The following is a 13344-nucleotide window of genomic DNA, read 5'->3' as shown; positions in this document are numbered from 1 at the left end:
GAAAAGTTTCGATGGCATTTTCATTTTATCTGATAAAGCAGCATTCATGAGCGCAGCGCTGCTTTGTGTACAGCCGTTACTGGGGAAAACACTGTTACTACCGCTCCTGAAGCGCCTCCTGCTGGCAGAGAATGAGCCTGTCTCCAGAAACATGTTTTTGTTGTTGCTCACTCTTTGTTTTTGTTTTCTGCAGCAACTCTGAGCACTTTTCATATTCTTTATTCTGGCTGAAGCACTTTTCTTTCAATCTATAAGAATAATCAGCCTATGTTATAGTTTAAAGTTAAATATATTAATATTATTAAGGTTGAGAGTCTTTTACATTTATTTGACAGTGATTTCATATTTTTTGTTTGTATGAAGTCTAAATACAAATAAAAGGTGAACATTAATTTATTTGTGCAGTTTTCTTTCCTAAAATATTATATAGTTTTATAGGAGAAGGTTTCATAGACTTGTCAAATTCATTTTTCAGAAGTTTGTAGGTACAGACATCTGTTGTGAGCATTCTTGGCAGTTTGAGGCTTTTTAAAATATTGTTCCTATCGATATCAGAATTATGAAAACAAGGAGATAAACGCACTCATACAAACTATCCCCGCAGCATTTAGGCAGGCATTTCCAACTGATTCAAACAGGGCAAAACAACCGTTACTGGAGAAACAAAGGTTACTACCGCTCCTGAAGCGCCTCCTGCTGGCAGAGAATGAGCCTGTCTCCAGAAACATGTTTTTGTTGTTGCTCACTCTTTGTTTTTGTTTTCTGCAGCAACTCTGAGCACTTTTCATATTCTTTATTCTGGCTGAAGCACTTTTCTTTCAATCTATAAGAATAATCAGCCTATGTTATAGTTTAAAGTTAAATATATTAATATTATTAAGGTTGAGAGTCTTTTACATTTATTTGACTGTGATTTCACATTTTTTTTGTTTGTATGAAGGCTAAATACAAAAAAAAAGGTGAACATTAATTTATTTGTGCAGTTTTTTACCCCTAAAATATTATATAGTTTTATAGGAGAAGGTTTCATAGACTTGTCAAATTCATTTTTCAGAAGTTTGTAGGTACAGACATCTGTTGTGAGCATTCTTGGCAGTTTGAGGCTTTTTAAAATATTGTTCCTATCGATATCAGAATTATGAAAACAAGGAGATAAACGCACTCATACAAACTATCCCCGCAGCATTTAGGCAGGCATTTCCAACTGATTCAAACAGGGCAAAACAAATCACCGTAACAAATCATGATTAAAAAATGTAAAAAAATCAAGAATTTCTCTGGCATTTTTTTCTTTTTGCTGAATTGAAAACGTTTTAACAGCAGATTCAGTGACGTTAGAGCTGATCTGCGCCTCACTGCAAACGTCTGCGGTCCACGGCCACCGGAGCGGATCGCGGCCGCTCTAGTCAGTGCTTGTGTTTATGAGCCAGCCACAGCATGTTTCTGAAGCAGCTCTCCGCTCTGCTTGGCTAAAAAATAGTCTTTTGTGAGTTGTCACAGCGTGGAGGACGGAACAAAGCCTCGTCGGAGCCATAAGGGATAACGGTAACATAACACGCTGATCGTGGGCTGCTTCTAAATGAACATTTATACTGAAAATGCAAATTCATTCTCTGCCAGCAGGAGGTGCTTTAAAACGGGAGAAACGGAGGTTCCCAGTAACGGCTGTACACAAAGCCGCGCTGAGCTCACAAACGCTGCTTTATCAGGCATATAACATGCAAGATGAAATGAAAATGACATAGAAAATTTTCTGAAGATATTCTTCCTTCAGAAATACAATGATATAAAAACACCCGCACCTCGTTTTGATTTTTAAACGTGCAGTACATGCTCATGTTTATTCAACGAAGCCTTTTGGAAAATCCGTCAGTTTTGATATTGTGGCGAGCGCCACAAATAAATAAATGTATGGGAAACACATTCCACAGCACAACCACCTGAGCCCGACTTTACTTTAACTTCACCTTAACTTTAACTGCGACCTGGTAGGCCCTTATTGCCCATAATCTCTGCACCCCACATAACGGCACCACTGAGGATTTCCATGTTCTTTTGACAGATGGGAGAATTTTAAAAATCTAATTCCAATCATATTCAAAATATTTTTAATATCAATGTTTGAACTGCTGATATTTTTAATATCAATGTTTGAACTGCAAAAGCAACACATTCAATTACACTGTAATCCTTTATAAATGTTAGTACTGTTTTAAATGTGTGTTCTTAGAGTGTAAGGTCCTTCCACATATTTGAAAAATGAAATTTATCTACAGGATTACTGATATTCAAGTTTATTAATCAACATATATGGTGTATGTTGCTCGCAGTTTTTAAATGCAGTCCAATATTATGATCTCAGTTTAATCAGTGCTGAAATCATAAAGAGAGGATATTTGGTGGACTTGGTGGTACTTGGATGTTCTGATTTTAACAAACATGGTACTTGGCTTGAAATGTTTGAGAAACATTGAATTACCTTATAAACTGTGCAGTTTGTTTGTTTTTGTTTAAATGAGTAACATCTGATGCTATAAATGGTGTTGCTGCTTGTCTTTCTATGACATCAAATTCATAACACAGGTTTATTTCAGTTTGCCGTACACCACACATTTAGAGTTTAGATTTACGCAGCTCACGCAAACAATCAAGAGGGAATCTGGCAACAGTTCTGAAGTGATTTTCACACTCACTCACACACATGCGCGCACACACACACACACACACACACACACACACACACACACGCACAAGTGTTACTAGACTTCTAGACTTCTGGCCTGCCAAAATGAGAAGGCACCAATACTGCTTGAGTGCTCTGCAAAAACAAGCCATGTCTAACTCTGTGTGTGTGTATGTTCGGTGTATGTAGTCTTCATAAGCAAAAGGGGAGTGAAATGTGTGAACTCGTTGGGAGGTCTGTGTCCTTTGGCAAACGTAGATCAACTGGAGACCAGCTGAGAGGAGCTGGCTGCAGACTTGTGGACCACCGTAAATGTGCTTAGAAACAATCCACCCTCATTTCACTGTCCTAATGTCTGTACTGTATGTGAAGAAAAGCAGAATAAATTATTTAATTAGGGAACATTTATCTAGATTAACATGCTTTTATATGCCTTCGAATGTAGACCCAGAGGACAACCGTGCAAATGGTGCATTTCATTGCATGTTAATAAATGTTTTATGAACAATGGATTAAATATGGATTCTGCCTGAGGTTTGTCTGTGAAATCTGCCGTCAGTGGAAAGCAAAAACAACACTACTTGACCAGTAGTGTCAATCGATCGTGAAGTGATTTGTGTAAAGCTGGATTGATGGCAGGAGATGTTAACGAGGGAGGGAGGGAGGGAGGGAGGGAGCAGGACAGGGTGTTGCTGACGGAGTGCAGTATGCTAATGAACTGTGGCCTGTTGCCCTGTCACTCCCTCAGGGATGCTACACACAACTGCCTTGCTCATTTACATATCGTAATTGTGTAAATATAACTGACCACATATTTGTTTAACTGTGCTTTTGTGTCTTGGTATCAGTTGGCTAATTGGTATCAATTAGAGTTTTGTGGCATTTTGTTTCTGTGCGTGTTAGTATTATGGATGTGATATTCTTATTTTTGTCAAATTCTTACATTTTAATCTATAAATCAAATTTGAATAAAGTTGTAGGCTGTTACCAATCAAATGAAATCAGTATCCACAAAATCCATTTTTGAACTGCAGAGGGGGCTCAGACTGCATGTAAAGCAGCATTTAGATGTGTTTACACTGCAGTTGCATCAATGATGCTATGAGATTAATGTTTTAAAAATAATATTTTGAATACTGAAATTTATTTTTTAAAACTGAATGTATCTAGTGAGTCAATTAGTTATTTATTAAACTCATTATGTATTCAATGGCTGATTCATTCAGGAATGTCTTCAAGCCCTTTGAAATGTCCTATCATAACTTCTTGTTTCAGTAGGAAAATGTCAACAAAAAGAAAACTGATCTAGTTAGTCATTCTTGCTAAGGCAACCATCACTACTGTAGCTTGTATTGACTTGCAAAACCTTTACCTCTAAGTATTGAACGTTGACAACTTATTGCACACAAATTGCGCTACAGAAATGAATGGTACCTCAGATGGCTTTGCATGTGGTGGAGAGTGGTGCTATTACACTACTACTCTAAGTGATCATATTTTCACCTATAGTAGACAACAAAATGGTTGAAGAAAATTACAAAGAGAACAGCATATGAATGAGAGTTAAAAGTGGGTTATGTGCTACCAGCGATAAAACTCATGAAACTTTAGCGGCCACATTAAAGCGGTTTTTAATATTGATAATAATACAAAATGTTTCTTGAGCACCTATTCAGCATGTTAGAATGATTTCTGAAGGATCATGTGACACTGAGAGTAATGGCTGCTGAAAATTCAGCTTTGCCATGAGCATGTGTATGTGTGTGTTCCCTAGTGAAAAATAAATATACCAAAATGTATTTGAAATACACTTATGCGAAGGATACAACAAATACTTATGCATATTTATGTACTTAATAAAATACCCTGCATTTGTACTTTTAGGGCCAGTTTTACTAACAGCTTGCGCCAGCGCAAACCGTCTTTTGTCATTAAAATTGTACTGTCAGGTTTTACTAAAGACATGGAGTGATGAATTAGCACTGAAAAGGTGTGGACACAGTTATTTTTGCGCCTGATCTTATTGAATACTGTATGCATTTGTAGGAGTTTCCCTTTAGGACGGAAAAGTTGTGGGAGGAGAGTATTCAAATGAATCACGCAGCGCGTTTTACTAACGTTTGCGCTCGTCAAATTACTGGCATTTACGCCATTATTTAATGCCCCAAAAAAGCATGTCTTAAACTATTTTGCGCTTGAAATGGCTGCAATTATTGTTTCTAGGAGGAGGCACTGCAGAGAACAGAGAGCGCGTGGTAGAAGGGAGAGGATTAATTTATTTTGAATGCCAGAACACCACATTATCTGAACATATCGTTTGCCAAGCCATGTTATTTTTAATTTGCTTCAAGAAATAAAAGACTACTTTGAACCCTCAACTTGGAGTCATACAATACCGGGTCTATCAAAACTTCTTGCAACCCTTCATTTTTTTGCCTCTGGTTCTTTTCAACATACTGTGGCGTCTTTATTTCTTTATTCTTTATTTGCGACTACACTAATTTGCAATGCACTTGGTATATTGCGTTGGTCGATATGTAAATGAGATGTTGCGTCTGTGTTCTTTAATTTGCGCATTGTTAGTAAATCACCCACAGAAATTTCCACGCCCATCAGCGCTCTTGTGCTAATTTGCCCTGTTTAGTAAAACTGGCCCTCAGTATATTTAACTGGTATACTTAAAGTTTGCTAAATTGGAACAACTAATTTTGTACATGATGCACTTTTATTGTGCGGAAGTAGTGCTGAAGTCCAACTAAGGATATACTGAAGTGTATTTGATTGTGCAAAAGATTGACTACTGCAAGTATACTTTAGGTACACTTTAAATATCTTGCATTTAAAATCAGATATCCTCATCAATAGTGACATTAAAAGACATTTTAGGCTTAATATTAAGAAATGTGCATTGTGCATTACTCCAAATCTAACCGATTTTCAACACAACTCAATGAACATGGCTGAATTAAATCCCTAACATGTCAGTATAATGTAGAATGAATGTTTCTTTTTATGTCTGGCAATGCAGAATTGTGGGATGGTGTTGGTGCACGTGAGAAGGAGAGAGAATGAATGAACGTGTGTGTGTGTGTGTGTCTAGTCAGTTGTACTAGCCCAGTGATTGCAGCGAGCACGATCTCTGCTCATTCACATTCACACCCTGTCCTCTCTGTCTCACACACACACATACAGCCTCTGAATGGATGGAAACTTGGTTGTCATAATAACCGCATCTCAAACCTAGTCTTTTTGAAGCTGTGCGGAGCACTGTAAAGACCGTGTGTTGTACTACAGAGCGAGAGATACAGGGCAACAGAGAGGAGGGGGAGAGAGGGAGGGATTGAGACTGAAAGAGAGAGATCAGTTGCGAGAGAGAGAGATGTGAGAGGGAGGGACGCAGATTGCGAGAGAGCAGAGGAGACTGTAAGGCAGCGAGAGGAGAGGAAAGGAGAGCACAGGAAGTGCCACACCAGTCCTTTGGATCTTGGTGAGTTGGGACAGATTTGCCATACGTCCTGGAGGAATAGCGTTGAATATGTAATTAGACTGAATGTAGGGTTTGAATATAAATGTGGTAGATGTATGTCAATATGAAAGTATCCTTTGTGTGTTTGGGTACCTGTAGGCATGTTGATTTTGGGTGTGGGCTTTTTGTGTGCATCCTCCTCTAACCATTTTGTGTGTGTGTGTATGCAGAGCTGCTCTCGCCGGCTGAGTCTGGCTCCTCCCCGGCTGTCCAGGAGCTCATGACACGGTTGGGCTTCCTGCTGGGAGACACCATCCCCACCTCATCACAAACAAACATGGAGGAGAAACAGGTAAGCATGAACCCTACAGGTCTAAACACCCAAACTCTGACAGACATGCAATCTGATACACAAACAACCTGCCTGCTGCATCATGTCACTGATGATTGCAAGATTAGGACGATACAATCCTTAGAAACAGGAAACGGCTTCTGAATTTTCTTTTCAGTCAGGTTACACCCAATCAGCCTTAGATACCAGAGGTCATTTATCAGAGAGATCGATTACACTGCTGGAGCTGTTCTGCCTTCAGAATCACACTTCCACTCCAGACACACTACTGGAAGAGCTTGGTTTTAGATTCTACTTTTAAAAAAGGTTGTTCGCACTCTTCACTGCTGGCAAGATTGGCTTTTAATAAAACTTTGCAATAGAAGCACAGTTTTTTTTTAATTGGTGCTACATTACTAGATAAAACGGGCTGTCAAAAAGGTAGGCAAACTTCAACACCCATAATGCACTACAAAAATGTGGAAGTACAATTTGTAATTTTCACAAAAGCTTTCAAAATCCACTGGATGACATGTTTTGCTTTAGTTGACAAGCATTTGAGTACAGGTGACATGGAAAAAGAGTTCACGATGACATTGTAAGTGATTCCCAGATAAAAGAAGCTTTATTTAAAATTATTTATTAAAATTTTATTAATTTATGTATTTATTTACTTGTGTGTGACAGCTTAGATTTGTGCTTTGTTGTGTCAGTGTATAGCTGTAATGTACTAGTTCCTGATTACTAAACTCTGGCTTTGATTTTCATTCCGTGTCTTTTTCTATTTGTTTCTAATGTTCAAAGATATTTGTATTGGTCTGTCCACATCATCATAAAGTAGATACATCATACAGAGGTTTTGAGGCGTTTATCTGGGATCTAAGTCGCTCTTAAGTGACTTATGTAGCGTTTTTATGGATTGCTGCACACAAAGCTAGTAGTTGCTGAATTCATCCACAAACATGATTCATCAGTCGTGTATTATCAAAAATGAGAAGCTGATTTCTGATTGGTCAGTTTCTGATTTTCCCTTCTGGCTTTTCAAACGCAACGCATTAAGTATGAATGCTGGTTTCTGCGTGTTTGCTGCCTTGTATGTGCACAGCCGCTTTATAAGGGTAGAAACCATCTTGATGTGGAGAAGCACCCTAGAGATGTTGCTGCCAGTGAGCAATGCAGTTTCTCCGGGGGAAAACGAATGATGCAGGTGGAGCAACAGTGTCCCTCTTACGCACGCTCATCTAACGCTATTGCAGCACTGAGGAAATTATTGAACGGGTGCATGAAGCTCTACCTGAAAGCTTGAGCTCTGCTTTAATCTGATGTGTATTTGCGTGTGTGTGAAGAGATGAGAATCTTTCATTGGTGAGCGGCTGGCAGGCAACAGTTCTCTGGGGACCAGGGCTCCGGTACACTGATTCCCCTCTCACACACACACACACACACACACACACACACACACACACACACACACACACACACACACACACACACACACACACACACACCATCACTCTCCCTGACCTAAATATAGTGCGGAGAGAGGTAAGAGAAGAGGACAGAGTAGTATCTAGGATTTGATGTACTTTGTATAGTATTAAAATAAAAGTCAAACAGAAATCTTAAGTCTGTTGGTTTATGCTCTGTAAGCACTTCTTTCAGATATGCAGCAGGTAGATTACCCATAATTTCTCACACACCAGCATTATGCTAGTTCTTTGGGTTAATCTGCATTCAGCTCTTTTAAAACATTAGTTCTCAGCTTGGGCCAGCCCTCAGCAAAACTTCCAAGGGCCAATGGATGATGCCAAAGTATTTAAATTAATACATTAATAAAAAATTTTACTCTATAACTGAATTAAAGTGCTAAAACAAAAATATTTGATGTAGTAGCTAAAACATTTATTGAAGAACATACAGTTCTTTAAACTTCTGGAGTCACAAGTTTAAGCATGGTTTATTATTTAATATATAAATACTAGCTTGCAACTTTGTCATAATTACAGCAGAAATACCAAACACATCTTGGCTTATATTGGCTTTTGAATATTGTGTTGGGGAATGGGGGGCCTTTGGGTCAAAAAGTTTGAGAACCACAGTTTTAAAGTCAACATAAAACTGTTTGCACCCTATTTTATTTCTTTAATGTGATGTATTTCTGAAGAAAATTTAGAATTGGACTTAATTTTTTCCATCTTGACTTGATTCAGTTGTGGACAGATCACAGATGGATTTTTTACAATAAGACCAGCATTAAGAAACATTTAGGTCTCGAAGCCTTAAACCTTTAATCCAACAGTTGTTTTTCAGATTTCAGTCAGATTTGCTCTTTATCCCTAACTAAAGTATTGCCAGTGTAAACACTGGTAAAATGCGGATGTACGTTTGTCTGTGTGTTGGTTACTGTCGCCATTGCAGGGTTGAATCTGGTTCTAAAAGCATCTTATTGGTTGCTTATATTGGAACAAAAGCAGACTGGAGGGCTTGGAGTATTTTTGGCCTTGCCCTTGTATGGACATAAGAGCTGAGTTTAACAGTTTCCATCTATCACTTTATCTCCTCGCTCCCTTTTTGCTTTTCCTCCCCTGTCTTTTTTTCCCTTCATGCAATGTTTGTTTATTTATTTATTTCTCATGTTTGCTTCTTTTGCTTCATTCCTGTCTCTCTCTCTCTGTGTGTTGGTTACTGTCGCCATTGCAGGGTTGAATCTGGTTCTAAAAGCATCTTATTGGTTGCTTATATTGGAACAAAAGCAGACTGGAGGGCTTGGAGTATTTTTGGCCTTGCCCTTGTATGGACATAAGAGCTGAGTTTAACAGTTTCCATCTATCACTTTATCTCCTCGCTCCCTTTTTGCTTTTCCTCCCCTGTCTTTTTTTCCCTTCATGCAATGTTTGTTTATTTATTTATTTCTCATGTTTGCTTTTTTTGCTTCATTCCTGTCTCTCTCTCTCTCTCTCTCTCTCTCTCTCTCTCTCTCTCTCACTCTGTAGTGTATAGTGTCCAGTCAAGGCGTGAGTCCCTGCTCCACTCTGACCAGCAGTACGGCATCTCCCAGCGCCGAGAGCCCCTGTTCCACCTTACCTGAGACCTCCTCCAACAGCAGGGCTCCTGTCATCTTCTCCAGCACCTGCTCCACTGCCACCTCCACCATTATCACCACACCCAGCTCCACCCTGGAGAGCAAGGACAGCGGGATCATAGGTAACATCTACCTCCCTGCAAAGTCCTCCTTTATCTCAAAGTTCACTTTTATTTGCTACCATTTTTCCATGGTATTAAAACTTGCTTATAGCATATAGGCTCAATACAAACTTTTTGTCGATAATTTCAGAGTTAAGGCTCTTTCACATTGAACACAAAACAAAAAGAGAAACAACTCACTGATGAATGGTCTATTCAAGCCAAGCGTGAAAGCATATCTGTCGGGCTGAATTAAAAGCTGGTCCGCCATCCAGCTGTCAGAAGCACAAGAGAAAATGTTCAATACATTGTTTCATTTTTCATTTTTATTGCTGAAATTACAGAAATGACATTTAACTAAATCCGATTCATTTGTGTTTTTTGTTTGGTAGAATTTAATCACTGAAGTTCAGCAGGAAGAATGCTGGCATAAAAGGGAAGATAAAGTCCATGAAGTGTTGTTGTATTTTTCATCTTTTGACAGAAATGTATTTTGTTTAATAAAAAGGTATTTGTTTCAAAAGTGTGCTTTTTGTGGAATATTTTTTGCAAACAGCTTGCTAATCATGCCTTATGATTTATTCAAAAGGTTTGTGAGCTCCAAACATTTTATTTAGAGTAGTTTTCAGGGGGTTTTTTTAGTGCAAAGACAGCACTACACTTCTGTCTCCAATGCCTGTTTTAAACCTGGCGATTAAAGGGATACTTCACCAAAAAATGAAAATTCTTTCATTTGCTCATCCTTATGCCATCCCAGATATATATGACTTTATAAACAGAAACAAACTTTTTTTAGAAAAATAATCAATCCTTAGTCCTTATAATGGAAGTGCACAAGAACTCCAAAGTTGACACTTCAAAAACCACATAGTGAACATGACAATAATCCATACAACCCTAATTGAATATTTTTCTTAAAATCGTTGTTTGTGTTCACTGGACGAAAGAAAGTGTATACATCTGGGATGGCATGAGCATTAATAAATGGTAAGAGGATTTTCAATTTTGAGTTTCCCTTAGCTGGCAAAACAACTTTGAATGCATTAACGTTATGTATAGTTGCAGCTACTCCATAACCTCAAATCTTATTGTTTGGTATGTTTTCATTGCCAATTGTCATAATTGTCAAAAAGTACAGTAAATGTTCATCTCCAGTCTAAATGACTCCATAAAACTGTTGAATTGTGATTGGTTTGTTTACATAGTTTAGTGCGTAGATTACTTGAGGAGTTAATTCTGTTTATTAATAGTAAATGTCAGAGTTCTTTACTTCTTTTATAAGGAAAGGAAAGGAAAGGACATGACGTGTGGCCAAGTATGGTGTCCCATACTTGTAATTTGTGCTCTGCATTTAACCCATCCAAGTGCACACACAGCAGTGAGTAGTGAACAAACTCTCGCACACACACACCGTGAACACACACCCGGAGCAGTGGGCAGCCCATGCTGCGGTGCCCAGGGAGCATTTGGGGATTCAGTGCCTTGCTCAAGGGTCTCACCTCAGTCGTGGTATTGAGGGTGGAGAAAGCACTGAGCGCACTGCCCCCACTGACAAACCTTGCCGGACCTGAGACTCGAACCCGCGACCTTCGGGTTACAAGTCCAACTCTATCCATTAGGCCACGACTGGTCCACTTATAAGGGGTCAGTTTCACTCCCCCCATGCTCCTTCTGCTTTTCTTCTGTTTCTCAGTGCTGTTTATGAGTTTTTGGCATCTCTAACATGTTACAGCACATTTAGAGATGCTGACAGAGGTGTGTATGTTTATGCACGATTAACTTTTCCGCACCACCAAAAAACAGCACCAGGACCGTGAGGAAGACAGGAAGCGAGCACTAGACTTCCTGAGACCGACAAAGCTGTTTATTGTTTAACTTTCTTGAAGTGTTTTTGTTGGCCTGTGCTGTTAATGCTCATGAGTCTGAGATACGCTCTATCAAAACTGGGACAGCGTTGTGTCTTTATTTCAGGTCTGCCGGAGGTTTCTTGAAGTAGGACATGAGCAGGTTTTTTTAAAGCCCAAAATAGTGTTTTTCTATTTGGTTGCAGCAAAGAAAGGTCAAAGACAGCTGCATTAAAGCAAAATGTCTGACAGCAATTACCTGAACGAGTTCTATTTTATGTCTTTACACTCTAAGATCATTGTTTGTTGACCGTCTCTCCAAAACTGCCTTTGATGGTTAATTCCTGTTTTCTTTTCCGTGATGTTCTGGCTTGACCTTCTATGGCGTTCTCTCTTCTTGTGTCCTTCCCATTAATATCTGGCCCCTCCCCCCATACCTCATTCACCTTCATCTCTCTCTTTCTCTCCATCCTGCAGCAACAGTCACCAGTTCCAGTGAGAATGAAGAACGCTGTGGCTCTAGTCTGGAGTGGGCGAAAGATGGCGGTGTGGGTGTAAGGGGCGAGAGCGGGCGTAGCGCTCATCCTCCCTGTACTCCCATCACCCCAGAGGAGCCTGCGGTGTCTGGTGAAGCTCAGGTGAGGACAAGCACCACAGGAGGGGCAGCAGCCGTCATGACATCACCTGTGGATGGACCAATCACGTACCACAGCACTTCTTTGGTTATGCCACGGCCAAATTCTGTGGCAGGTGAGTAATGAATCATCACATGCTGTATTATTTATCACTGTATTATAGAATTTGGATGAGGAGTTTAGTACCTTAGTGTTTTTGCACCATTGTCCATTCTACCCCTGCTGAATCTGTGGCACAATGCTACAAGAAGTTGTATTTTACCCAAGATGTGAGCTTGCGATCTGAATTGAATGTGATTAGATAAAAATGCTGTGTACAGCAAAATAATATGAAGACAGTATTTCTTTCTACTACTTTGTCTTTGCTGGATTCACAAACGAATAACTCTTAGTAGTCTTTTTGTAATGAATTACTCAGAAACACTTTTAAACTAAAAAGTTTCTATTTGAATAAACTGACTGAATCAGTCACTTAGTGAGCCGCTAAAATGTTACTGCATTAAACTATAAAAGCATTCTTTTAAAAGAATGTTAGCAAAATACTATTATTTTGTATATGTACTTTGGAAAAGAAACTGTTCAAAACTTTGGGCATGGGTAATTTTTTAATGTTTTAAAATCCTTTTGATCACCAAGGCTGCATTCATTTGATCAGAAACACAGTGAAAGCAGTAATATTGCGACAATTACAATTTAAAATAACAGTTTTCAGTAATAGTTTATTTTACGGTGTCCTTGTTACACATGTTACATGTACTTACTATTATAATAACAAAAAATTGTGCATAATTACATGCAAGTAACCCTAAGCCAAGCCCTAATCCTAACCATATAGTAAGTACATGTAGTTAATTAATATTACTCGGTACTTAAATTTATAACTACACTGTCACAAGGACACCTTATTGTAAAGTGTTACCAGCTGGGTTACACTTTATTTTAAGGTTGTATTAGTTAACATTAGTTAATGCATTAGTTAACATTAACTAACAATGAACAACGCATCTGTTCATCATTACTTAATCTTTGTTAATGTTAACTTGCGCATATACTAATATGTTAGTTCAGTGATCCTCAAATCTGGCTCGCGAGATCCACTTTCCTGTAGAGTTTAGCTCTACCCTAATCAAACACACCTGAGTTTGCTAATCAATGTCTTCAGGATCATTAGAAAATCCCAGGTAGGTTTGTTTGATTATAGG

General features: G+C 38.8%; 1 protein-coding gene across 2 annotated transcripts in view; it reads left to right on the top strand.

Annotated features, from left to right (window-relative positions):
- The first annotated feature begins 6117 nt into the window (after positions 1-6117).
- LOC107743188 (protein TANC1-like) overlaps positions 6118-13344 on the top strand; it is a 44002-nt gene continuing 36775 nt past the window's right edge. For both annotated transcript variants that reach the window (XM_016556434.1, XM_016556361.1), the window contains exons 1-4: positions 6118-6170; positions 6380-6501; positions 9474-9684; positions 11985-12257. In XM_016556434.1, the coding sequence (XP_016411920.1) occupies positions 6430-6501; positions 9474-9684; positions 11985-12257 (556 nt within the window). In that variant the 5' untranslated portion in view covers positions 6118-6170; positions 6380-6429. The remainder of the gene's footprint in view (positions 6171-6379; positions 6502-9473; positions 9685-11984; positions 12258-13344) is intronic.

Source organism: Sinocyclocheilus rhinocerous, unplaced genomic scaffold, assembly GCF_001515625.1.
Source record: "Sinocyclocheilus rhinocerous isolate Xijiao unplaced genomic scaffold, SAMN03320098_v1.1 scaffold2596, whole genome shotgun sequence".
Taxonomy (NCBI): domain Eukaryota; kingdom Metazoa; phylum Chordata; class Actinopteri; order Cypriniformes; family Cyprinidae; genus Sinocyclocheilus; species Sinocyclocheilus rhinocerous.
The sequence above is the reverse complement of the archived record's forward strand: the minus strand, read 5'-3'. Positions and strand labels throughout refer to the sequence as shown.